The sequence below is a fragment of the Drosophila navojoa genome, chromosome 3 (genome assembly GCF_054131105.1).
Source record: "Drosophila navojoa isolate 15081-1374.11 chromosome 3, UAZ_NAV_1.0, whole genome shotgun sequence".
Taxonomy (NCBI): domain Eukaryota; kingdom Metazoa; phylum Arthropoda; class Insecta; order Diptera; family Drosophilidae; genus Drosophila; species Drosophila navojoa.
Genome location: NC_142891.1, coordinates 6,824,163 through 6,851,556, shown reverse-complemented (window position 1 = coordinate 6,851,556; position 27,394 = coordinate 6,824,163). Strand labels below are relative to the sequence as shown.

Below are 27,394 nucleotides of genomic sequence, written 5' to 3'. Positions count from 1 at the left end.
AATAGTCTAAACCAATTTCATTCAAATGGAACATGGAATGGACATTCCTTAAACACGTGCTATCAATAACTGGTATATTATACAACTTCAGCCTTCACTGCTAATCTAATCTAGTACATAAACTCACCTTGAGTGGATTATTTTGGCCGCCTTGATTCAAGCGTTCCGGTTGCAGCATATAGAGATCGGTGCGTAAATCGCAACGGCGCGCATTTTGTGGATCGGGTGCGAATCTGGGTCCGCTGTGTGGCCTATGTTGCTTGGGTGGCGGTGTCGTATATTCCTAAGATACAGAATTGATCAGTATTAGTATAGATGTAAGGCTAGCTATATGTGAAGCACTCACCACATCAGCTGTGGTAAAGAACTCATCCATTTCTTGGTCCACTGGCATGGTGTATTCATTGTCAAAGTTCTCTTCGTACTCGTCCGAATAGTTATTTTCCACAAAGACCACGTCCTCATTGTCGTATGTCTCATAATCGTCCTGTGGCCAGGCGCGCAACGAGGCCGGCAGCAAGGCTAACCAAGAAGCGCTCAATGCCACCAAATGCTGCATGATCCAGCTGCCGAATCGATGAGGCTGCACATTGCCACCAGCTGCCGTATAGGGATTATCCGAGTCGGAGCAAACGCCCTGATAGTCGTTGACTGTGACGCGCTTGTATATGCGATCCTGGACAAGTGAATCCATAATGGTGCCATCGATTTGGCCAAAGAACTTGCCCGTATGCTCCATTTCCTCAGAGATGATCACAAAGCCACTATTGTCGAGCACATAACAATCGAGATTGTCGGAGGCACAGGTACGCTTACAGCCCGTCATGCCAGTGCACTGCGAATGCAGATTGAGATTATTAATAATATATATGCACTTCGATTTGACAGGGTTACACAGTGGTTGCCTTACAGCTGAGGTTATATTGATGAAGTGCTTGGCCAGCGAATCGTGCTGAAACTGCAGACCCACAACGCCAGCGGGCGCCTTGTGTCCGCGATGCTCCACGAATATGGCGTGCGAGGCGGTGACCAGAGTCGCATTCGATTTGATGGCATAGCCCGAGCCGAAGGGCACGCTGTAGACAAAGCTGTCCGGCTCCACCGTGTGCTGATCGACGGCTCGCTTGTACCACGACGAGTCCATGGCGCGCACATTGTCCTCGCTGAAGTGACTGTGAGCCGGGAAGCAGAGATGAGCTGCATTACGATATTTGATTACTCTGATCTACTTACGGCTCTGGCGTATCCTCGGGTCTCTTGATGTGATCGATCCAGCGCAAGAGGCCCGATCGTGTCGCCACAAAGGATGTTGCTACCACGAACTTCTGATAGCCTTGCCTGCATGCAAATAGATAACCAAGCATATATTAGTAAACCAGTATGGATAGTTCGATCTTCTACAACTAGCGACTGCAGAGCTATACATCATTTCAACTGGGATACAGGCTCCGAGCGTTACCCTTGTGCTGGTTCCTCAAAGCGTTTGCATTTCTCAATAACTACGTGACTTGATTTGTTTAAACACTTTTCATTTACCTCTTCAAAATTGCCATCAATGTGGCGATTGGACTAAAATTTTTTATTTTTTGCAAAATTGTGCATTTAAATTATGTTATTAAATTGCATTATAAATTAAAGTTATAAAATTATTGATGCATTGCGGAAAGAATATATATATATATTTTTAATTATATTTGTTCATAGAGAGAAAAGTTTTGGTGGATGCAATTAAAAATATTTGCATTTCAGAGAATAGAGTGGGGAAAATATATGCAAGAGAAAATTTTTGTTGTGCTTTAGTGTTTGAAAATAAGATTTTAATGAATATCTACAAAAATTTAATAGACTCAAAGGTATAAAAAAACAGACTTCAATTCTACTTAAAAAATAACTTAAAAATATATTAAATAATAATAAATAGATTATTAATTTTAAAATTCTAATTTTAAAAATAAATATTATTTATTTGTCAATAATAACTTATGTTTAAAGCCATAACAGAAAAAAGAGTTTAAAAACAACACAAATTTATTGAAAAAATAATAACCGACTTATGTTTTTAAAATAATAACATATTTTTAACTTTATTTTTAAGCAAGTAAAAAATAATTATTTTATTTAAAAGAATTTAATGAATTTAATTTAACAGTAAAATAAAAATGAATACAAAAGTTAATAAATGTGCTTTGTTAAAAAAAATAATAATAATAAAATATTATAAATAAAATCATAGACAAATATATATGCAAAACTCACTGTTTATCTTCCTTGCCATTGGAGGTGCTTGTCGTATTCCTGTCTAGACCATCTGTGACCATTGCATCGCGCACCAAGCTCTGAATGAGGGTTCGATCGCAGTAGTAGGGCTCCGCCTTGCGAGAACCTTGCACATTCAGATGCTGCGCACCAAAGTGGGCAGCACTGGGCGAGGTGCCGTGCAGGTTATGATGTGGCTGCGGCGACTTGGGTCGCACCTAAACCAGAGAGAAAATAAGATATAAATATAATAATACAAACAATATAGAGTTGCATCGAGCTGGGATAGCTTACCGACATCCACTTCCAACCAGGGCGTCCGGCGCGTGCCAGAAAGTGCAGTACCTGCTCCTCTGGCGACCCGAAGCTGGGCTCTTGATCGCGCGACGTATACTCGCCGGAGCTCTCACGCTCCTTCTCCAAATCGCTGACACTGTTGTATTCGCAGTAGACCCAATCGGGATGTACGCGCCAATTGTCGCCCTTAAAGTATTCGGTAACTAAAAGGAAGCAGAAGAGACAAGTTAATCAAAGAGATCGAATAGCTGCATATTGATATACGCATACCATTGTTACGCGAGTGCCTAATCTCCTGTTGGGAGACCAACTCATGGCTGCCATACTTTTCGGGCAATACAATAGCTAGCGTGAAGGGCGTATCCTCGATGGGTCCGTAGAAATAGCGATGGGTGCGCGTTGATACGCGCTTCGACTCATCGTAATGATTGAGCACTGTGAACTCTGTTTCACCCTCCTTGGGGCGAATCATGTCACCGCGCATCTGCAAAGCAAAGGAAATTAATTAGTTGATTATACTAATTGTATATTTTTATTGATTTACCTCATTGAGCAGATTTTTGTTGATTTCGACCAACTCGTGATCGTTGCCAATTTCCGTTTCCGGCAGTTCCAACTCCGTAATGTCGACGGACGCGTATTTGGGTCGCAGCTGATCGATATACTGATTGCCATCGCTCAGGGGTCGCAGGTCGGGATGGTACAGCACACGCCCATTGTTATCGACGATAAACGAATAGCCATTCGGTCCCAGCTTGTGCTGCGGTATCATCTTTCGTATCTCCTCAATGGGCACATCGGTGCCCACCACACCCAACAGATTTGCCACGCGCACCGAATGGTTTCGTCTATCGAAGACCGGAGTTGAAACTGTCGTCACTAAACGTCGCTGATACTCCGAATCTCTGCCCAGTCCACCAGATTTTCCAGCCACAAAAACAGGACTCCAGTGCACCGGATGATCCGCCTGGTACATGATCATGGGTCGCGCCATCACCAGCGCATAGTCAATCACCTTTCGTCGCGCCTCCTCGTAGTCATTGATTTGCACGAAGAACCCCTTGTTGGAGCACGCCATCTCATGCAAATTACTGCGACTGCCCGAGTCACTGCCAATCAGATATGTAAATATCCTGACGGGCATATGCGGCCAATTATACTGCTTGATGATCTCCTTGTGCGATTCCGAAGTGCTCTCCGTAATCAGCATGATGGCCTGATTGCATTGGCTGCCCGCACCAGATTGATTATACTGCGAATACGAGAAGGATTAGTGGTGCTGCTCGATGATATGTCCGACTAGAAAATACCCTATGATTGATATCTCATTTATATATGTATAAGTATGTACAAAATTCACTAGCTTAACTGCAGGATAGATATCCTGAGTCTAGCTATATCTATTCAGTTTAAAATAGCTAGACTAGACATCTTTATCTACTTTTATTCTATCCTTTCTATCAATTAGAATATTTGCTATATCATTGCTCTTCTCTTTACCTTATGCAGCAGACTGAAGGCATATTCCAGGCCCGCCGTAAAGTTCGCCGTATCCTGCAGCTTTACAGCTTTAACGGCCGACTTTATTTCCTGAACATTATCGGGCGTGGCGCGCACCATGCGATCCTTGAAGCAGGGCACAGGTGTCTTGACCACCTCCGAGAAGGTTATCAAGTTCACGTAGTCATCCTCGCCGAGTGTATCCAGTATATTGAAAGCCGTAGCCGTGGCCAGATCAAACGATTTCTCCGACATGCTTGACGAGGCATCCAGCAAAATCATCTGAGCAGAAATTACGTATTAATCATGGGCAAAGGTTGTGTTGCGTTTGAGGCAAATCACTTACAATATCCTTGGGCGAGGATGCGGCCTGCACGAACCAGTTGTGTGTGCGAAAATCATGGATTTGCTTGCTGCCCTTGGAGCCCTCCGGTGGCCAGGCAGTGCCCGGGAAGCGTCGCAGGAAGCCCGAAGATGAGCCAAAGTATTGCCAGGACAATGCCGGATCTCGCTCCAAGTTATTCTGGAAGAGTGGATCCAAATGGGCGCTCCACTGCAATGCCGACTTCACGTCCGACTCATCCAAATCGACGCCGTGCGGCACCAGAATCGAGCTTAGACTGAGATTTACCGGCAGACGCTCGAAGCGACGCATGAATCGTATGTCCATGTGACGCGCTCCGTCCGCCAATTTGCCATCGGCATTATACTCATTGATGCGCCTTGCATCGTAATGCTGCTGCTGGCCCAATTGCCCAGACTCTGAGCTGCTCTGACCATCCAATTCGGAGAGCGCCGCCTGCTCAGCGGAGTCCATCAAGCGCTGCAAGTAAACCAAATAGATGGCCATTAATTTCACCGTCTATCTCTGCTCTTCCATTCTTTCGCTCACGTTCTCTCTCTCTCTCTCTCTCTCTCTCTCACGCAATCTATACTTTTCCACACGTTCATCAATCTGTTTAATTTGGCCCAAGTAAAGTTTTTCAGCTTTACTTTGTGCAATTTATTCCCTAGAGGGCGCCTTAAATTGCACAAAGCGCTCGCAGTTCGATGAGCAGAGTTTACTTTTCTTCCCTCTCACTCTCACTCTTATTCTCTCTTTCTCTTACAGCTTGTCTCTCATTGAAAACTCTACTCACACAACTTTGTGCTCTCCATATTAATATACATATATACACGTGTGTGAGTGTATGTGTGCTTGTTTTTGTGTGCAGTGTAAGCAATTCAAAGTTCTTGGGATATTCGTCTGAATAATTCTCTAGTGCACAGTGCAAAATGCATTTCAATTATTTATATTAATAATATATGGGTAGATCACCTGATAGCAATAATTCTATAATATTTAGTTATATTTAAAATCAGATATAAACATTTCCCATTAAAGCTAATCCACCTATATCTTAATTTTCTTTCGATCTATATCTCTTCGCCCCTTTCAAGTAGAAATTAACTTATGATATGCCCTTTTGCTAAAGCTTTTTTCATTACTTTTTCAAGCAGCTTTCAGCCACTGTGCGTTGTCTGAAGTCGAAGCAGCTTTTGCAACTTGGTGCACAAATTATTTTCACAAGTTTAACTTAGCTCTGTGTGTGTATATAAGTATGTGTGTGTGTGTATTTTCATAAGAAACAAACAAGAACTTTAGCTGCAGTGAAATTAGACGCGACAAGGATGAGGGCCAGGACGAACACCAGCAGCAGTAGCCAAAGTAGGCTGCGGATCAAGCAAAATGCAGGCTAACAAACACCTGCAGTCATAGACATTGGGCTAAAAACAGATGTTTGTAGTAGGAGGCGGGCAGCTCGCTCTCTACTAAACAAAAACAACAAAGACGCCGACTGCTTTTTACTTGGCTGGCTGCATCTGGAAGATGGAAGATGGAAGATGGAAGATGCTGCAGCTGCCAAGGACTCTAAGCAGCAAGGAGCTTCTGTGCAGTATGTGGGTGCATTTAAATAGTTCAAATATTCCGCTTTTTAGACTTTGAGGTACACTGCGAAAAAACATGCCTAGTTAAACTAATATTAAAACGGAAATTTCCTTTTAATGGCCGTAAAATGAATTTAATTATCAATATTGAATAAATTGCATATTTATATATATGATATCTATGCTACTTTAATGGTCTTTCGATCCCTTCAAATATTTCCTTTATTTGCACTCATATGCTTAGCAAAGCAATTGCCATTAATCGCCTTAACCGCACTTTCGCCATCGAACGCTTCAGTAAAAGCAATCTCGAAAAGAAGTAAAGAGGAGAAAAGCAGATAAGAACTCAACAAGGCAAAAAGCTGGTAAAAAGACAGTGGGACTTGGCGTTGGCTCATTACGCGCTTAAACGGCACACAGTAGCGCGTAAATATGTGCAAACATATGTATGTATATATGCTGTATATAAGTATGAATATATACGGTATTCGGCAATTGTCTATAGTATGCAGACAATGCGTACATATGTATGTATATATGACCTTGTAACAATTAAATATTTATTTAAAAAACTCCTTCCTACGTGAAGTCAGGCATCAAAAATATATGTGTACGTAGATATGTATGTATGCAATTTATAATGAAAACACGAATTGTGGAACCCAATTATTCTCTCACCTCAAACATTTATGGCTTGGATCAGTCGACCTCACTGTTAAAAGACACAGTGGGTTACACACACTGTTAAAAGACACTATCACTCAATCGTGAGTCGCCCTCTATCATTAGACCAATCCGCGCTTTCGATATACGCTCTCGACAGCTTAAACTCTCTCAGCTCAACTCTCTCACGTCTGTTTTGATTCAAGCTGCTCTCCAAGTATTTTGTGGATTCTGTTGGAACATTACACTCACTCACTCACTCACTCTGTTAACTAACAGAGTTATTTAATTTCAGCTCTTTTACGCACAAGTAAATACAATGCAATCCTTTGCGATCCACACTTTTGTAAGAAGTGAAATGTAAACAATTAAAATGCGCACAATTTAATTGTTACTGTTGCATCTAACATTCTCTTTTTGTTGATATAGAAGGAACGTAAGGGCACAACTTTCATTGCTTAAACTTTGTCGTAGCTTAGGCGTAAATTTATTTGAAGTCTTCAAGTTGGCAAAGGTGTTGACTATCAGCTAGTTGAGTCATTAAAAAAAAAATAAACTCAAAGGAATTCAAAATTAAGTTTCAAGTAGAAAATTAAGAGCGGAAAAAGTCGAAAAGCAAAAATAATATAAAAAAATCAATGCGATAAACCGTTTAAAAGTTTCAACTTCAATAAAGAGAGCTGTAAAGTGGACGAAGGAAAAGTTTATGTGGAATCTCTGAAGCATTGAATAGTGCTTTGAGCATAACTGAAGTAGTCTATGTGAAAGAGAAACAGAGTGACGGAAAGTGAGCTATAAGACAGAGAGGGATAGAAAAAGAGAAAGGCTGTTCAGCGTATCGCATTAATCTTATTTAATTCTGCTCGTGAATTGGCTGGTAAACGTTTTATTGAAATTTGTGTATGTAAATTCAAATCAGTCTATATCATTCATTCATTGCAATTCAGAAGCGTTTTACAGGCTGCTGACAAACGCTACTTCCCCAACCTAATAATATTTACAATCAAATTGAAAACTTTTTCAGCGAACTTTCTTTGTAACATAACATGAAGCTGTCGAATAGTGGCAGAACATGTGTATTCATAATTCGTCAGACATGTCCAGGATAGCAACAACTGAACACAAAAATAGAGTCAGACGAGAAAAAAACATGCTAAACAAATTTGTCTTTTTGCTTTTACAATTTTATGCACTTATGACGCGAGATAGGTACATTTTGGCAAAGGTCGAAATTGTTGTACAGAAAAGGATTGACAAGCCATACCCTGTACTCAAGTAAGTACGATAAAACTTAAAAGTCAAACTGTAAATATTTTGAAACGAACCTATGCAATACTAAAAAAAAATGTAGTAATTAACGATTTTTAATAAAAACAATTGTATTTGGAGCAATGTGAATTTTTTAAAAATAAAATAAAATAAAGTACAACTGGTTTTACAGGGCATTCAATTAGTCAGCTATCCGATCCGAATAAGGTACTTGTTCTTTTTTTTTTTTCATTGTCCAGCAGTTGCAGCTGCTGTCTGTCCATCCATTGGCCCGTCTGTCCGTCCGTCTGCCCGTCTAGTGGTCCCGAAGGCAGCTGTCGACATCTTAACATTCAAAAGCCAACAATGACAGCAGCAAAGGCGACTCGACTCGACTCGAGCTGCTCGAATGTCAAAGCGCAGACGGAATTAGCAAAAAAGCAAAATGCAGCTACTTGCTCGCAAAACATATGAGAAAGAGACAGAGAGAGGGAGGCAGAAAGAGAGAAAGAGGAGAGTGATATAAAGAGTGCGCGTAAGAAAAAGAGAGGCTAACCGCCGGTTGGCTGAAGAAAAGTGCGTGGCAAGTGCTTGGGCGTTGGCTACAGTAGCTGTAGATGCAGCCTGAAAGTATGCAACACAAATGAGAACAGCAAACAGGAGAAGGAGGGGGACAGAGAGCGTTCACATTGACCATTTGCCAAGTCAACTGGCTGTCGGTGGCGTATGAATGATATTTTTCACACTTCTACTTGGCGCTGTTTTAGCAGTTTCAGCTGATTGTTTAACCATATTGTATAAATTTTATACATTTATTCTTTTATATATTTTATATAAATAAAATATTTCTAATTATAATTCCTTATAAAACTTAAAATAATATATTTAATAAACAGTTAATTTTATCTAAAAACTTTGAAAACAAAATTTCAAAAGAAAATATAAATATGTTTTAGAAAACAAAACATTTATACTTTCTTTTACTTAAATATTATTTATGATATATTAAAAAAAAAATTATCTAAATTATAATTACAATTTAAAATATATTTTTATTTTAGTTTTCATATATGGATAGGTATTTTAATTTTCATTCAAACATTGCTTTAATTACTTTTCTGAATAACAAATTATATAAGCTATATGGCTCCCTTAGGTGCAATTTTTATAGTTCACTTAAATTTGCAAATGTTTTCCTTATATTCGTACATACATACATCCAGTCAAGCATAAGTGGACATACATACATATATTTACATTCCCTTCGTTTCTTAGCAATATATTTTCCGTTTGAGTGCATGTGCCAAATGCTGAGGCAATAACTTGTACAAGAAATTTATATTAGCTTTCGTATTTTATTTGTTTTTTTTCCTTTAGTCAAAGATTTGTTAAATATTTGCGTCTTTTGGCAGAGCTTATGCCAACTTATTGGACGCGACTGTAAATGGGAAGTGGGCAATCAGGAGAATGTGCACTGCGATTTGTGACTCTTTTGACTGCAGTTGTTAAGCAGCTGGCAGACAAACAGAGAGACAGGCAAGTGAATAGCAACTCCACACCTGGCAGCACACCTGTCGCAACTCACCCCCGCTGGCTGACAGTCCGCCTGGTGTAACGACTATTACGGACTCTACTGCACACGTCTACAAAGACACTCTCCCCTCTGCCGCTCTCCAGCACTCTCTCAGCCACTCCTCCACTCTCTATCTCGCACATTCACAGTTGATGTGGTTTACTTTAAGGATTATTAACGCATTTGGCTGTGGCGACTGCTTTTATGCATTGCCAGCAACGTGGATGCTTATCTAGTTCTCTACTTTTTCTCTCAATTTTTGTCTGTTTGCTTTAAGTCTGGACAACTTGCGCTGTGGTTTTTCCAGCTTATGCAATGAAAATAAGTTTCACACTGCTTTCATTTTGACCAAGGTGAATTGCAAAGTTCGCCTTTATGTCTTATTTTTAGTTCATTTATAAACTTTTTACAATCGGACAGTTATTTTTTCTTAACATTTCAATCTGATCTGATTTATATAGTTGAAAGTTTTCAACTTTTCTTTTCTCTTAAAATGTTAGGTTTACATTACACTGTTAAATTACTTCACTGTATTTCTTATTTCAGTCTGTATATTGTTCTGTTAAGCTTAAAAGGCACTGTTAATGTATCAAGTTCCAATACGATCTCATTGGCTGAACTGTTAGATTACATTGCAATGTTAGGAATGTGGAACTCATTCTCACTTATTGACTTATTGTACATAAAATTGCATACGAATATGTTCAAATTTTAAATCAACAACAAACACATCAAAACTGCAGAGAGACATATGTATGTCAACTTATCCCAAAGAGTGAAAGAGACGAACGAGCGAATGCTTTTAGTGTGAAGACATTTCTTTTTTCTACATGTTTCTATTTAAGAAATGCAGGCGACGAGCTAGAAGAGCTTTTCAATACAAGCTCAATAGAGAAGCCCGACAAGAGCGAGCTAGCAAGAGAGTCACATACACGCACATATTCAATCCTTTTTGGTCCGCACTCAAACCTCCCACAATGTCAACGTCAAAGTGCAAGTGGCATTATAGAAAGAAGTCAACAACAACAGCAACAACAGCAATAGCAACACCAACAACAACAAGCAGGATGACGAGCAGCCAAGCAGCAGAGCAGCAGCAGCGAGAGGCAACAGAAAGCTGGGAGAAGCAGAGGCAGAGAATGACAGCCAACAAGCGACTGAGAGTTCGAGTTTGAGTGAGAGTTGTGCCCACAGAGGGCGTCTCATTTAAGGAAAGGAAAAAGATAACATTATAAAACTAACGACTGTAAAATACCCTGCAAAGGAAGACACATAAAAAATGAATTGAAAACAAGAAAAATAAATAAAAACAATTAATTTAAGAGTTACAAATTAATAAATATAATGCTTATATTGATAAAAAGGTTAGAAAATCCGTTATTATAGAAATCATATTTTCTGAGTTCATGCCATATATACCTCTTTGTTTCATTTCTGCATAGAGCAGTGGTGGAAAAAAACTGTAAAAGCATTGGCCATTAAATGCAATTTTAAAGTCAATTTAAACTTCGAACTTAACGCAAATAAAGCCTGTCAGCGACAGCAAGCTCTCTCCTTCTTGCTCCCACACTCATTCATTCACTCAGCAACTATTAGCGTGTGTGGGTGAGCGGGAAAGGAGGGTAACTGCGGTTGCCCTTCACTTTTCTCTCCCTCTCTCTCCCTCTCTCTCTCTCTAACACTCTGTTGCTAAACTATAACGGGCATATTGACAGCGCGCCGAGAAATTGAATTAGCAGCATTCACCACGTTGGCCACCACATCAAAAATTACGCATACGCTGCGTGTGACAGCACTGAGGAGAAAAGAACTGTACAGCAAAAGCAACTGCAAGTGTGTATGGCTGTGGTGTGTGTGTTTGTAAGTGAGTGAGTGTGAGGATGTGTGTGGGTGTATGTGTGTGTGCGAGCTGCAGTTACCTTTATGTTTACAGGCAATTAGCATTTTAATGCCGCCAACAGAGACAAAGGCCAACTGCAGGTGCTGAAGCGCAGGACTACAATGATGATAATAATGATAATGATAATGCTGACGATGATGATGATGATAATGTTTATAATAGCAATGTTGCTGACGTGCTGCTGCACCTATTGATGATGATGATGATGATGATGATGATGGTGATGGAACGCATGTGGGCGTGTGTGGCATTTGAGGGCAGCGCCACGCACGAATCGTTTCGTTTTTCATTATTTCTCATGTTCGACACGAGTGCAAATTGCTTGTGTGAAAAGTGTTTAAAGTGAGGACTCCGAACGGGATTACAAGCAACAGAAAGAATTGAGCATATTGTAGTCGGGAGTGCACGACAAAGAGAGAACCTCAATGCTGGGTGCCATTCTATACATTGAGCATGGGTGGCTAAATAGACAAAAGTAAACAAATTTTTGTTTTCTTCATCTTCAGTCTAAGGATTCGTAAATATATTATAAATATACTATATGTATATAGCTTATATACTATGAGCAACTTTTTTTTATAATTTCTTATTTCCCCTTCGTTTTGATCTATTTATTTATTTTTCTTTTTATTAATTTTTAATTTTGATTGCCAGTCTTCATGCTGTGTCCTCTTTTATTTTAGTAAACTTCGTTTGATTGTTGTTGCCTGTTGGCTCTGACATCCTGGTTGCGCTTTCGCAGCAAATATATACAGATATGTGTGTGTGTGTGCATGTTTTTTTTCTGTCACTATTTGCCAACGACGTTGTCGTCATCCTTTCAATGGTCGATTGTGCGGGTGCCGCGTGTTGTGTTTAAATAATATCACGTATACGCGCCGTTGACAATGCCCTGTTTATGGTCAGTTAAATGTTTGCCCCGACCGTCTCTGACCGTATCTGACCGTCTCTGTCTGTCTGTCCATTGGTTTGTGTGACGTGTGTGGACAAATAGATTAATAACGTGTTGTATGGACATACATATGCAGTTATATGTAATATATATGTGTGCATAACATGCATAAATAGATGGATTGGTCAGCACTAATTATTTGATTGCTCTCACAGATTAGACGCACATTCATATTGAGTGTTCTACGTTAGGTACATACACACATACATATACATATAAATATATATGTTTAATGTTAAATTCAATTCACTGAAGCAGCAGATGGCCAACAAATTGTATACAATGCGAACGAATAATATCGGAGCTAATGACAGCAGCAGCCGCAATGCATTACTTTCTCTTAGCCTACAAATGCGAAATGCATTGAAAGTGCCACACTATGAGATGATCTGCTATTTATGGTTGAATAACTTCCCTGCTAGTGCAATTAAAATAAAAACTTTTGAGGAAAATATATATATATATATATAGCTGAGATCTTTCAATATGCTCTCATATATAAATATTAATACATTCAACAGTAGACACAACAATTGTATGAAGCAATATTCGCGTCAATGCACAGTTTGAAAGTCGCTTACAGTTTAGAATTCACCGAAGCCATGAAGAAGCACTTCAAGCGAAGAATTGATAACTATGAACTGTCAACAAATTCAATTATTTTTTAATTGTTTATAGATCACACTTTTTTTTAAAATAAATCTCTCACATTTATTCCTTTTTTTTTTGCACAAATATTATGTTATATATATATATTGTTATTCATATATATTTATACATTTTGTTGCTCTTAGCCTCTATGCATCCGCTGCACGCAATCGAATTGCTTTTGGAAATTGTGCAGATCCAAGATCAGATTTCCATTCTTGGTATAGAAGCCATCATTGCAGGCGGGCTTGCTGTAGACCACCGTCAGGCACAGGACAACCAGCACCAGGACATAGAAAACGAGCGTCAACGAGCGTAGAAGCATGTTGTATATCGTCCGAATGTTTTGTAAGTACTCAATAACAGAGGCGATGGCTTGCGATTTAATATATAGCAATGTTTAAAACTGAGCCCAATCCCAATCGCCGCAGGGAAAATCCCAGAATCAAGTTTCGTATTATAGGCAACCAGATTAACTAACATACATACAGTCAGAGATTCTATTAATAAGTATGCATGCATATATACATATATTCACATTAGCTGCACAGAGCTCCTATATACATATGTGTGTGCATATTTGCCAACCGGTTTCTTGTAATTGTGAACCAAAGCTACATTTGCTCATACACTTTGAATACGTTTAACTCTCTATAGATTGATTTTATACTCAAGCATTGATGCACAAGATTTAGGCGATTTTCGTAGCAGGGTTCGACTAGCAGTTGCTCATTAATTAATTTTACTCTATGTAAATGAATGACTTCAAAATATGCACGAAATAGTCTACAAAATTACAATTAATTTTAATAATAAAGAAATTAATTAATAAAATTAAAATAAATAATTAATAATAATAATTATTTAATTTCGTTTGTAGTTGTAGGGCGATATTTATGTAAGGCAAGGAACATAAAGTTAAGAGAACCAACTTACAACAAAATGGTATATTTGCCCATATTTTCTAGTGAATATCAAGTGGTTGCATTAAAATGATGTTTATTTGCGATTTTTCATAAATTTCACAAGCGATATGAAGGTCGTATCAACGTACTGAATATAGGCAACAAAATATAGACATGCACAACAGTCAGTCGACTTAAGTGATTAGGTCAGAATCAGAATACTGGGAATTGCAAAGCGAATCTCAGCGTAGAGTGCGAAGCTCTTATCAAATGCGACTTTAGCGAGGTCCAGCACATTTTTTTATTATTTTACTGAATGTCGACGTGGTACAACATAGAGTGAATGTCGACAAAGTGAATAATGACTTAGTGAATATCAAAATCCTGAAAACCTTGAGGCTATCTGAATATGAATATTGTGAATAACGATAGTGAATATCAGCGAAATGAATACCAACATAGTGAATATCGACAAAATAAATATGTTGTTCTTTGCCTTTCGGTTAAGTGTGAGTGATGGAATATTGAATATTTCCAAGTGAGCTACCAAAACAGCTAATCATGATTAACAATGCGCTTTGTGTTTTACAATGTGAATTAACATGAGGCACAACCAATAATTACATCTATTTATGTGAACTTATCTATCAATATACATATATATACATATTGTTTCCATCTTTGCATACCATTGACACATCTATAGTATATATACATATATGTTAAAGATGCCTACGCTCAACGTCTTACGCGAATCGAATAATAATAAAAAAAAAAAACTAACATATTTTCTGGCATCGACAAATAACATTTACAAAAAAAAAAAATTACATATTTTCCGGCATCAGCTAATGACAACAGATGAGAGAGTGAGTGGGCATGGTCGCGTGTATAGCTCGTTGAACTGCAAAAGTTACTAGCGTTTCTACTGGAAAGTGTGTGTGTGTGTGTGTGTCAGTGCGCACAGGTCTAGTTGTGTGGCTGGGCGTTTTTTCTTAAATGTGGTGGCCAATCATATATTTGTTTCTCTAAACACGAGTTTCGTTAAAGCTTTCTCGAGATACGAAAAGATCTACCGAGACTGAAAATGCATAGAGTCGTATGTATGCAACTATTAAGTGAAATAAATTATATAAAAGATGATATATTAGATAAATGATATACCACCTATATTGTCAATACGACCTTATATGCAATCCATTGTGTTTAAGTATTTACATATCAGTCAGGTCTTATTTGCCATTCTTCCCATCCCCTTCAACATTGCTTTACAGATAACGTCTACAGGGTATCTATGTAGTCGCATAAATGCTATTGAAATTAGTTTATTTTCGCCTGTTGTTTGGCTTTTGGCTGTTTTTGATGTAAACGCATGTTGTTGTTGTTGTTCGTGTGGGTTGATTTTTAATTAATGGTGCTTCGTATGCGTTTTGCGTCTGGGCCAAAAACTTCCGGGCTGCAGGACAACAGAGCAGAGCAAGAACGGCAGCTGTGCTGCCCATACACAAGTACACATACACACATATACTAATAAGTTTACATGTGTGTGTGTGTGTGGTGCGTTAGTTCGGATTGGCCATAAGGAGCGGAAGCAGCGGCCATTGCGTCCGCCAAATAAACCCACAGAAATAAGAGAAAACACGAGCAACAATAAAAAAGAAAAAAACGCAAAACAAAATTAAATCGATATTTTGCGGAAATCATAAAAAATTATTTATGTATACCCACGCACTGGAGCGCAACTTATATATATATATATATATGTACTTATGTATAAATAAATATTAATAATTATATAAATAAATAAAAAATAAATACACAAAGCAAGCAAGAAAACTCTAGTCGAGAGTGCTCGACTAGATACTACCCTGGTTTAAATTTCAATTCCGATGTATTTAAAAATATAAATGAAATAGAAAACTCATTTGATTAAATATATAAAAATTTGAGAACAATTAAAAAAAAACTACGCCGCGCCCTGGATTTGAACCCGAGACTCCCCGATCGAGCGCCACGCCTTTTATCACAACGCCACCTCAAAACTGAAATAGATTCACTGCTGCAGCGCCATTTAGCCAATCTAAACCAAACTAACTGCTGATGTGACTTTGAGAATGTGCATGAACAACCCAACTAATAAAAACCGACGAAGGTAAGAGAACTGATGAATTCCATTGGCTGACTGGCTGATGAATTATTGAATTACTTGACTTATTGAGGGCTAACTACCTGAGTATCTGTTGTAAGCCATTGCCTGATTCAAAGAAGATCGGACTATCTGATGATTTGATTGACTAAAATCTTATTTAACGATAAATAATTTGCCAAAAGCACCATTCGCACCATTGCAATGTACAGCAAATTATCCGGACAGTAAACGAAGTCTATTGATACGCTGGACGGAGGCAGGCCACAAAGAGCAGGGCAAAGACCACAAATGCCGCAGAGGTTCATCCCGCCGGAGATGTGCGCGCACCCGATGCCAGCTGGTCAACGCTACAGCTGGGCAGTAATAGGCGTGGCAGGAGCTGTTACTGTGGCAGTAACAGTTACAGTTACAGTGACAGCAGCCGCAACAGCTGCGGGCGCCATCAAAACTTGTCCTTGTGGCTGGCGCACTTTAATTTCAATTTGTCGTTCCTCGTGCCACCACAGTCGACAACTGCTCATGCCTGAGACGTCGCCAATACCCTGTACTCAGACGCCCAAAAATCATTCGTATGTCTCATAGTTTCTTGCTAAATATCAGTTGATTTATATATATTGATTGATTTATATATAGTACAAAATACCCAATATACAACAATTTGTTATATTTTTAGTACCACATGGATCTGGGACTCTATGATGATGTGGATGGATGAATCAAGTATGTTGAAAGCTAGCTTTATATAACGGAAGCAGGCTTGTAATTGGTTATTTACATTGAACAGAATTTAAGAAAGAAAACTGGTTAACATATGTGATACACGGTATGTCGTAGTCGATCATTTGAATCAGAAGGGATTATAATTGCACATTAAAAACAATATATTAAAGCGCGGTATCCTATTGATAGCAACGCGATATCGAATGCAATATATCAATCGTGTACTCATAAGGTGTACCAATAACCATATGTATCGAACGAAAAACATCGTACTCATCAAGATATCGAGACATAATCATTGGTGTTGCAAGGTATCGAGAATTTATTTTTCATTTAGAGCAAAGTTAGATATGCAAGACGACATCAGACTATCATTACGCAAATAAAGAGCAGTAACTCCCACATAACTGCTACGAGTAATCTCGCGCAAAAGATCATCTATTATTGCCATGTGAGCTACATTTTCAAATATGCTTTAATTTTTTTGTATAAAAATCATCCAATTGAGCTTTCAGCGTATCAACGCGCACCTTTAGAGATACTTGATAAGTACAATTACCAAAACCAAAATATTGTGTATGTATCGGTATCAAAGCTATACATTTTTTTTTTTTTTTTACCCTATATGTAGGCTTGCTTAAAAAAATCGATCAGAATATCGACAGTTTTCCATAGAGCACAATTAGATACTGGGTATCAAATAAAGAGCAGGGCATCTACAAATCTTTCATTATTAATTCGTAAGATTTGAGCTAGGCTATCACAAAGGGTAGTATAAAAGCAATTGTCGAGTTCTTGATATATTGATGTAATAAATGCTAAGAACTGGGTATCTAACAGTCGTACAAGAAAATGTATTTAATAAGCACTTTTACTTGTTTTCATTGCTTTTACTGTTTTCCTTGCTGTTGCTGTTGCTTTTGGGGCTGTTTTTGGCCCACGGCAATTTATTGTTTTCCACTTTACGCCAGTGTCCCACTGCGAAGCGGCATTTTGTTGTTGTTTTCACTGTCTGTATATATGTTATATACCTATACAAGTATATATGTATATATATATGTTTGTATAAGGCTCTTAAATTTCCGAGTTCCTTGCCATTTGTCGCGTGCGCTTTGAGCTATTGAGCCACTTGTCAATTGTGGGCACTTACAGCTATGGGGGCGTGGCCACAGGGGCTGCTGCACTGAGAGGGCGAGGGGCGTATGGAGTAGGTAGATATTTCTTTATACCACTTACCATTACAGCGTTACGCTTGAAATCCATAAAGTTCTTCACCTCGGCCGCTAATTCACGCAGCAATATAATGCCATCCTTGCGCTTCACTTCGATGTCGTTGTCCTTAAAACGCTGCAAAGAGACAACGAACAAGAGTAGAAGAAGAGAGTATGAAATAAGTATAAAAATAAATACGTTTCTCAATAAACTATGAAAATTTATATAGACTACGCACAGCATTTGGGGTAGTCCCGCAGGTGTGTGTTTGTGTGTGTGTGTGTGAATGGGTATGGATCGGAATGGGTGGGTCGCCAAAGGGTTATAAAAACTTTTCCATTTGCTGCTTTTATAATGTCCACGGCATAAAATTCAAATTTACTGCTGGCAGCGAGTCGCGCGTCTTGCCTCGTGCAAGTTGTTGTTATTAAACTGATTTTAATGTTGCTTTATTCATTTAATAAGATTTTCATTGGCCAATTATTTCACTTAGTTGAGAGTTAAATTGCTTTGCCATGCCCTGTGGCACTTAACATTCAGCTGAATAAGCAACCAAATCAAAGATAATTTTCTGCGTATTTTGGATGGGGCGAACATTTCTTAAGTTTTAAGCATTAAATTGCCCAAAAGTAATTGCGCAATGAGGACTCTGGATCACATTAGTAGTACGTTCCTGAGTAACTTTAATCAAATGAAACTCGCATAGAAGAAGAAGAAAACCACATAGAAAAACTTATAGACAGATATAGATAGAGTAAGATGAAGCCATGAAGAATGAAAGTAAGAAAAAGACAAAAGAAAGAGAGAGATAAGGAGAATGAAATACACACTGTAAGAGAGATATTCAGTTTATCATATTTCTATATCATTTAATACGTAATCAGAGTTCATTGACATTTTGAGCTAAAAATATTCTTGGTGAAAATGTAAAAGTCAAAAGTCATCCGTGCACCATTTGATAATATCCGGCGGAAATGGATGAAAGAACGTTTTTCGTTACTCTCTTTTGACGTCCTTCGTTTTTCCATTTTCTGTTAAATGCAGCGAACATAATTTGGGCGTTTAAAACTCTCATGTTTGAATTAATAATGCGCTCAAAGGCAGCGCTCTGATTGCAACATGGATTTGTGCCACTTTTCTAGCTAACTGCAATTCACACATACACAGACAGGCACACACACACTCGCTCAGTTGTATGACATTTTCTTTAGCGAACTAATGAATGCCTCAAAGAGTTTTCACAGTTTTAGTTTTGTGGCAGCACGAGCAGCATTTTGGCACCAACCGCAAATGTTTGCAGTGTCTCCAGTGGGTGTGTGTATATGCTCGAGTGTGTGTGTGGGTGGCTGGGTGTGTGTTCACAAAAAGCAGCTTCTGCTAGGTTCTTTGAATGCGTGTGTCTCAGCTCAGTCCCTGCTGATGCTGCTGCTCCTGCTGGCACTGAATCAGTTAAGAAAAGTTTTCTAATTAATTCGCTTGGGACATGTATATATGTATGTATATATACACACACCACACACACACACATAGATATAAAAATATGCTGCCAGTACGTTGATGATTACAAAATGCCGACGAAAATATAATTTAACTGACAGTAACTGCCCCTTTAGCCACGCCCACGCGCGCCCAGCTAATTGCACAGTTTTTCCTTTACTTTTCGGCTGTCATAAAATGCATTTGCAGCTCCAACTTACAGCCAAGAAAGAATGCTACACTTCTGCGTAGCTGCAAGAAAAGAATGACTTGGCGCAAAAGCAAAAGTGGAAGCAGTGGAAGCGAAGATGTAGAAGAAGAAAAATGTAAAAATCGAGCTTGGGGAAAAACTCATCAAATCTCTTAGGAAAATGCCATTTTGCCCGGCGCCTTCGAACATTAAAACAAATGACAACACGTTTCAATGGAAAGATGATTATGTTTTCGCAATGAGATGTGTCTATGTGTGTGTGTGTGTATGTGGCAGGAGTGGAGGCTGAGGCTGAGGCGTGGCAGCAGCACGTCAAATCAAAAGCAAAGCAAAATGTGTCAGACATTAACATGGCCACTAAATGCGTGTCTCGTTCAAGTGTGTGTGTGTGTGTGTCTGTGTGTGTAAAATGAAGCCAAACTTGAGTGAGAAAGAGAGACAGAGAAAAGGAGCGAGCAGGCAGGCACAACTGTCTGCTGTTCAACGGCATGTGAAATTTAATTAGACACATTAAGCAGCAAAGTGTTTTTTAAGAGCGAAATATACATCAAATATATATGTATATGTATATATATATATATATACATATACGTTCATATCACATGTCATTGGCATGAAAAGTCGTTAAGTAATTTCATCTATAAATAGTTGGCTAAATGAAATGGAAAAAGCCAAGTCTGAACAATTTTCTCTCTTAGTTAATTTATATATACACATTATAAGATAACTATGCAGATATATAATAAGTTATATAGATATGTAGTAAAATACATATATTATTTAAAATAAATAGAATGAGTATGAAAAAAATGAATAAATAAATAAAAATAAACCTAATACCAGATATGAATCAATGAGACGCCTTGGAGCCCATAATCGCAGGGCATTTCGTGTAACAACTTTCAGCGTCATCATAGTACCAAGAGCCGAGACTGGATATGGGAGAAGCCAATTTAATCGGGGCTGATGACTCAGCCATCTACCTAGGCGCCGCATTAATAAGTAGAATAAGCTTTGCTTTGCTTTGATATATTTCATATTTTTTATTCTTTATTCTATATTCTATATTCTATATTCTATATTCTATATTCTATATTCTATATTCTATATTCTATATTCTATATTCTATATTATATATTTTATATTCTATATTCTATATTCTATATTCTATATTCTATATTCTATATTCTATATTCTATATTCTTTATTCTATATTCTATATTTTATATTTTATATTCTATATTCTATGTTCTATGTTCTATATTCTATATTCTATATTCTATATTCTATGTTCTATGTTCTATATTCTATATTCTATATTCTATATGGCCTTCAACCTAGGGCATCTAATTATAAATTGAGCAAACCTTTGATAATGAACAGCAGATGTATACATGTAAAATGTATAAATGAAAATAAATAAACAAAAAACAAATAGTTGAACAAATTGATGATAAACACTTGTTCTATAAGTTCTCTATAAATATTTATCTAACGCAAATGCTAATGCTACCTGATACCCTGCTCTGGGTGTAAGAAATTGATATACAAATTTTGGATTATGTCTCAATAAAATGAAATTAAATTTTATGTAGAAATCATACTGATTTTAGCCAATCAGACATCTAAATAATTTACTGAGCATGAATGCTCGAATTTCACCGATTCGCGATGAAAAGGCCAGCCATAAAAATATAAAAATATTTTCTGCCAGAATGTCTGCGAAATACGTTTCTGTTCTTTTGTTTTTTTTATATTCTTTGCTCTGTGTTTGTTACATAAATTATATCCAGTTATAACACCAGGTAAATTAATATCTAAAGTAATATTGAAAGATATTTGTATAACACAATTCTTAAAGATATTCCAGTCAACACGAACCTTACAACGAGCTCATTTGTTAAACTTGGCACTGGATATTACTTTTTCAAGGTGAGCAACAAGAGAAGCTGCTACGAGGCCTATGAAACATGTCGTTCGAAGAATGCTGAATTAATTATAATAGAAGAATGGAACATTATCGAACGATATATCCGTGACACGAATATTGATTGCTCCTACATCAGGCACAGATCTGAATAAAGAGCGATACCACACATGGTTTTCGAGCCCAATAATGCCCAATAATGTCGACACAACTCGCAGCAGTTCGATGAAATGGACTAGAGAGATGCTGCTCGAGTGGACTCAACGATCGTCAGTGTGAATATTTGGATCCCTACATCTGCGAAGCTCAACAGCCCGTAGTTGCATCTTTTAATCTTTGGTAGTATTAATTTGCTCAAAATAGATCGTAATATCTCAATTTTACTTAGCCTGCTGCTTATTTTCTTCATGAATGCAATGATCTGTGAATAATCAACAGCCAATAAACAAGTTCAAATATTTAGAAATGAAAATTCAATTTTGTTTTGAACTACGAAATATTTTGAATACAATTTATTTACACTTGAGAAAGAACAAATTTGTATTACTCCGGACCAGAAATGAATTCGTTATTCTGTGATGTTTGCTATAAAATGCCTGGCATATGGAAAGAATCTTATAAGTGTAGCCAAAATATTTGTGGAATACGTTTCTTGTCTGCAGTTTTTCGGGAGGTTTGTTCTAGGTATGACATATAAAATCTATACATAGATACATATACCGGTCAATACGAATCTGACGAAAAGCCCGGTTCAAAGCTTACGAAACTTTTCGTTCGATGGATGCTGAACTAATATTAATAGACTTTATCGAAGAATTGAATGATATCGATAGATATATTCGTGTGTCGCACACTGAGTATGTGTACTGGGCATCCGGCACAGATCCGGTAAAAGAGGGCATGCATACTTGGTTCTCCAACGGTGAGCCCATAAATACAGATCTTTGGATTGCAGCACAGCCCGACAATGCTGATGATTTGGAACACTGTCACGAACATATGAGGGTAAATTAACGGGATTAAACGATAGCAAATGTAATGAATCAAATCGCTATATATGCGAAGCACAACAGACAATAACTGCTTCATTTGTGCTTTGGTAATTATTAAGATGTATATGTAAATATATGTAAACAATTTTGTTTTAATGAAATACAACTAAAAAAACAAAAAGAATATTACTTCAAAAATTGCATTACACATGTTAGGAACTTGCACATTTGTTGTATATTATTTCATATATAGTCTGACTATGGTTTATGGCTACTTTAAATATTCAAATCATAAGTAGTAACATAAAAAGAGTTAAATTACATAAAAGAAATAGCAGAGAATCTGTTGGAGAGTTGTGTTGAAAAGTTAAAAATATATATGTATATAAGAAATATATATGTATTGCAAATTTAAAGCATGTCAAACGAGCTAACCGCAGCAGAAAAAAAAATATATATACATATAAATATATATACATACATATAAGAAAAGCTAACAGCAAGATGGTCGCGCCGATGGCCACGCCCACAAACCACGCACCCGCAACCGCACCCCGCATCGGCCGCACAGCTTGCAACATTTTATAAAGCAATTTCCCCCGGCAGCAGCATCGAAATGCAATGCACGCCTGAAGGACATAAGCGCGCTGTTGCATGTGTGCGTGTGTGTGTGAGAGAGTCCTGGCAACAGAAAAAAAAAAAGGAAAAGGAACTACTATATACAATATGTATACAATATAAGTGGGCGGGTGGGCGTTGGCAAGCTGGGCGGCTGGATTGGGTTAGGTGTGGCAACAGCAGCCATAGAAACTTTTTCATTTTGCGGTTGACTCTGGAATTTGAAAATGTTGCGCAAGAAGTCGCCCCGAAGGCTCAAACCCCATACGCAATGCTTCTACTGGCTGCCTGGCTGCCTCCTGGCTGCCTCCTGACTGCATGCGTGTGCAGTTGGCAGCAGCAGGAGCAGCAGCCGGAGCAGCAGCAGCATCAAACTTTAACTGGAGCAAGGACAGCGAGCAAGGTGCAGCTGCTCGACAACAGCTCTCCAAAGTTGACATTCCTGAGCAGCGCTGAGCTTTACTTCTCGACTCAAGACTCCTTCCTGCTTGACTGCTGACTCCTGGCAGCAGCTGCTTAAATTCCAGCCCAAGTTAAGCAGCTTACGCATGCAGCAGCCAGCATGCACCTGCCCATCTGCCCATCTGCCCATCACCTCAGCTGCCAGCCAGCCAAGTCGAGGACTCACTTTTCAAGCGCCAACTCGCTCGCTCGCTTTGCAATGCGCTAATTAGATTTTAATGAAGATGTCGTCTGCTATGCAAGCCCCAGCGCCACTCACCTCCTGTTGCCTCTATCTTTGCATTTTTGCCTACCTCCTCTCGACTCCTTCGCAGCTTGGCTGCATTTCAGGCAACATTGTTAAGCTTTAACGCGCATGTTTCCATGTGCATTGAAGCGCAGCTTTCTTAACACGTTCCTTTACTTACAGCTCCCTTTCCATTCTTTTGCTGTTTCTCTACTCTTCTTCTACTTATTTTTGTTTTTTTTTTATATATTACCTTGGCTTTTATACGAGTTTATAGTTTGATTTTGATGTTGATGTTGTTTTTGCCACAAAACTTTTAATTGGCATCGCTTTTTAATTGGCTGCACTTTCAACTTGTAATTGCAATTTTCAGTTTCAGCTCGGATTTCCTTCTGCTTTTTTAATGAATAATTACAACTGGAAAAACCTGGCTGAACTTTTGTAAAAGCACACATATATCGAATCATGATGCTCACAAATTGTAGAAAATAATTATACAAATTTAATAAGTGTTTTTGACTATGCCTCTCGAATATTGTAGCTTATCATTGAACTGTACAGGTGGGAGGTATAACATATATCTACAGATGTATAGATATTTATATAGATAGATGATAGATTTTAACTTAACCCAAAAATAAATAATAAAACTCTAGTATAGTATTTATTTTTGTTTTCAAATTTCTTTTAACTTGACTACAAATATTTTTATATTATTTCACAATTATATATACATGTTTTTTTTTTTTCAATTAATTTGTTTCGACGACAGCTTTAACCCATAGTTAAATGCAATATTCATTTGGATTTCTCATGTTTTCCATGTGGAAATGTACATTTGCTGACAGACTGCGTGTGGGAAATGTAATATGCTTTTGGTGCCAGCTCTGGTCCCATAACACATTGATTAAATTAAATATTTAATTTGCTTTATATTTTCATTAAGAGCAGCAAAGGCACTGCAACTGCCTCTGCCTCTGCCTCTGCCTCTGCCCTCACCCCAAGCACCGAGCCTATTTGCATTTGTTTGCCGTATGGCCTAGTCGTAACTCTCTCTCCCCCTCCTCGCCTATCTCTCTGTCTTGCCGAACTCTACTCGTATGTCATACTCGCAATTTTCGCCACCAAACGACAACAACAGACTTAAATATTTGCATAGACAAGCACTGGCTCTGCTATAATATATATACACACACACACACACACACAAATCTATATGTATATATATGTATAGTGTTTACTGTGGCCTGATCCTCTGCCTCAACTTAAATGCATTCTCCAACTCCCTGGACCACAAAGGGCACAAAACTCATAGAGTTGAGTTAAGCATTGGCAAAGTGGGTGTTATCCCATGGACCCTTCTTCTTATCCTGCACCCCCCTGGCAGCCACCTCTGTCTTGGTACACCCCCTCTCAAGTGCGTTCCCATCCACGTTGTTTTCATCGTCGTCGTCGTCGTCGCCGTAGTCATGCCTTGATTTACGATTGGTCCCTTTACAGCCCGCAACACTATACGGCCGCACACACTTAGTTAGCCAAACACGCACACACACACACACACACACACATACACACACACACCCATCCACCAACTCCAGAAGCATAGCCACAACCATTCTTAGCCCATTTTGGCCTTTAACAAGCGCTTTGTATTTGTCACCAAAAAGCCTACACATGCAACCAGCAGCTGCAGCAGAAGGGCCAGAGGAGGGTGCACGGCATGTAGGGGTTAACTAGCTGATAGCTGGGGTAGCTGCATTCCAGCTGGAGTTAGCATTTGCCCCAAAACAAATGGCCAACAATCTGCATTTTGGGTTACACCCCCAAAAATTATAATTGCATAGAAAAGCAAACATACACAGAGACAAGACAGACAGAGAGAGAGAGAGAGAGTGAGAGAGAGAGGAGAGAGAGAGAGATAGGCACTCATATACAGACACTTTATGGTAAAATTTAAATATTTGTTTGCAGTTTAGCATCACAAAGACAATTGACTGGCAGTTCGCATGGCAAACATTCAATATTTACTGTCGACAGATTTCAAATTTAATATTTAAATTTTTACACACTATATGTAGCTTTGAATAGCAAATTTGCAATAGCTTAAAAATTATTTAAAACATTAATTTGAATGGCAGGTCAAAGAATAGAGCGGATGATAAATAAATATATAAAAAAATAAAAAATAAAAAATATTGATTTAAAAAAATATATATTTTATATATATAATTATATATTTTTAATCTTAATAATTTGTATACAAAAACTATTATCAGTTAAAATAAAATTTTAAATTGAAAATAATATAATGTTCTTAATTTATTCATTATTTAATTTGTTCATTATTTTTCTCTTTTCTTATCGTTTCTTTGCCTTTCTCTTTTAGCCTATTATCAAGAATAGAATATTCATATCATTTTCTACGTTTTTTTGAGTGCACGATTTTTCAATCCCTTCAATCAATACAAAAAAAAACCAGTGAATGCTCTTTCGTTCTGTCTCGCACTCCCTATCTTGTTTCAGTTTAGCCACTGATTAAGTCTTTCATGCGCGGCCCTTAACTAACTAGATACTCGCTAGCTCATACACACACACACACACAGACACAGAGACACACCCGCAGGGCAATTGCAATCAAGTCGGCTTACAGATAGGTTTACTTTTACCTTCAATAAGCGCCGAGTACAAACCCGAATGCCAAGTGCACAAAAAAGAAGCAGAGGGAAAGCATAATTTGCAAGAAAAGCCAAATGGGAAAAGAGCACAAAAACAGAAATGAGAAGAAAAACGAGAGCACGCGCCGCTCTTCCCATTTGCCTCAGTTTACAGTTAAAAAGTTTGTGTATTACGTGCAAAATGAGCGCACGCTTAAATTTATTTGCATGCGAATGCAGAAGAGAGACGAGACGAGCCAAATGGCTAGAACCGAACTACCAAAAGCAGCAGCAGCGGCAGCAGGCGAAGGTTAAGAAAAGCTATGCAAACTGTAGAGAGAGGCTAACAAAATAAAGAAAACAAATAAATAAACAACAAATGCGCAAATGCCATTTCTGCTTCTTTTTTCCTCTTTTTCCCATTGTGTTTGCAATTTCGACTTGTATTCTGACCCATATTTCATTGCACTCGAGATAAAAGGCGAAGAAGTCGTCCAAAAAATGAAGAAGACGCAAGACATGTGCTGATAATGATCACAACAACAACAACAACAGCGAAGCGCGACTTCGTCATTTCGAACATCATCATCATCATCATCATCATCATTAGCAACACATCATCATTTGCCATCGATGTCTCGTTTCGTATCATCTCATCTCGTTTCGGCCCATTTCACCAAGCCTCAACAACTCGCTTTCTCACTCCCTCTCTCTCTCCCTCTCTCACTCACTTACTCTGTCTCTCTCGCATAACGTATACGCCGCGTTGTCTGCCTGTAATTTTGTGCTACAGCACAAATGTGTAACACTTTGTGTGCTGTCAGACCAGGCCTCTGCCTATACCATGTTTATACTACATGTATATATGTATGTATG

The 27,394-nt window shown here is 38.2% G+C and overlaps 2 protein-coding genes across 3 annotated transcripts in view; both read right to left on the bottom strand.

Annotated features, from left to right (window-relative positions):
* Positions 1-27,394, bottom strand: part of stol (voltage-dependent calcium channel subunit stolid) — a 46,672-nt gene that overhangs the window by 4,515 nt on the left and 14,763 nt on the right. The window contains exons 4-15 of one of the 2 annotated variants that reach the window (XM_030386042.2): positions 17,977-18,087; positions 4,400-4,876; positions 4,054-4,335; positions 3,098-3,805; positions 2,824-3,037; positions 2,551-2,756; positions 2,257-2,474; positions 1,537-1,569; positions 1,234-1,338; positions 911-1,172; positions 347-835; positions 128-283 (exon numbers count right to left, since the gene is read on the bottom strand). In XM_030386042.2, the coding sequence (XP_030241902.1) occupies positions 128-283; positions 347-835; positions 911-1,172; positions 1,234-1,338; positions 1,537-1,569; positions 2,257-2,474; positions 2,551-2,756; positions 2,824-3,037; positions 3,098-3,805; positions 4,054-4,335; positions 4,400-4,876; positions 17,977-18,087 (3,261 nt within the window). The remainder of the gene's footprint in view (positions 1-127; positions 284-346; positions 836-910; positions 1,173-1,233; positions 1,339-1,536; positions 1,570-2,256; positions 2,475-2,550; positions 2,757-2,823; positions 3,038-3,097; positions 3,806-4,053; positions 4,336-4,399; positions 4,877-17,976; positions 18,088-27,394) is intronic. The other variant, XM_030386043.2, reaches the window with a different exon arrangement.
* LOC149091649 (uncharacterized) lies at positions 13,028-13,334 on the bottom strand. Its single transcript, XM_089257981.1, has one exon. It carries the CDS (start codon positions 13,289-13,291, stop codon positions 13,109-13,111), a length of 183 nt encoding a protein of 60 aa, XP_089114107.1. The 5' UTR covers positions 13,292-13,334; the 3' UTR covers positions 13,028-13,108.

Coding starts and splice junctions, on each gene's coding strand:
- LOC149091649 (XM_089257981.1), bottom strand. CDS start 13,291: ATGCTTCTACGCTCGTTGACGCTCGTTTTCTATGTCCTGGTGCTGGTT.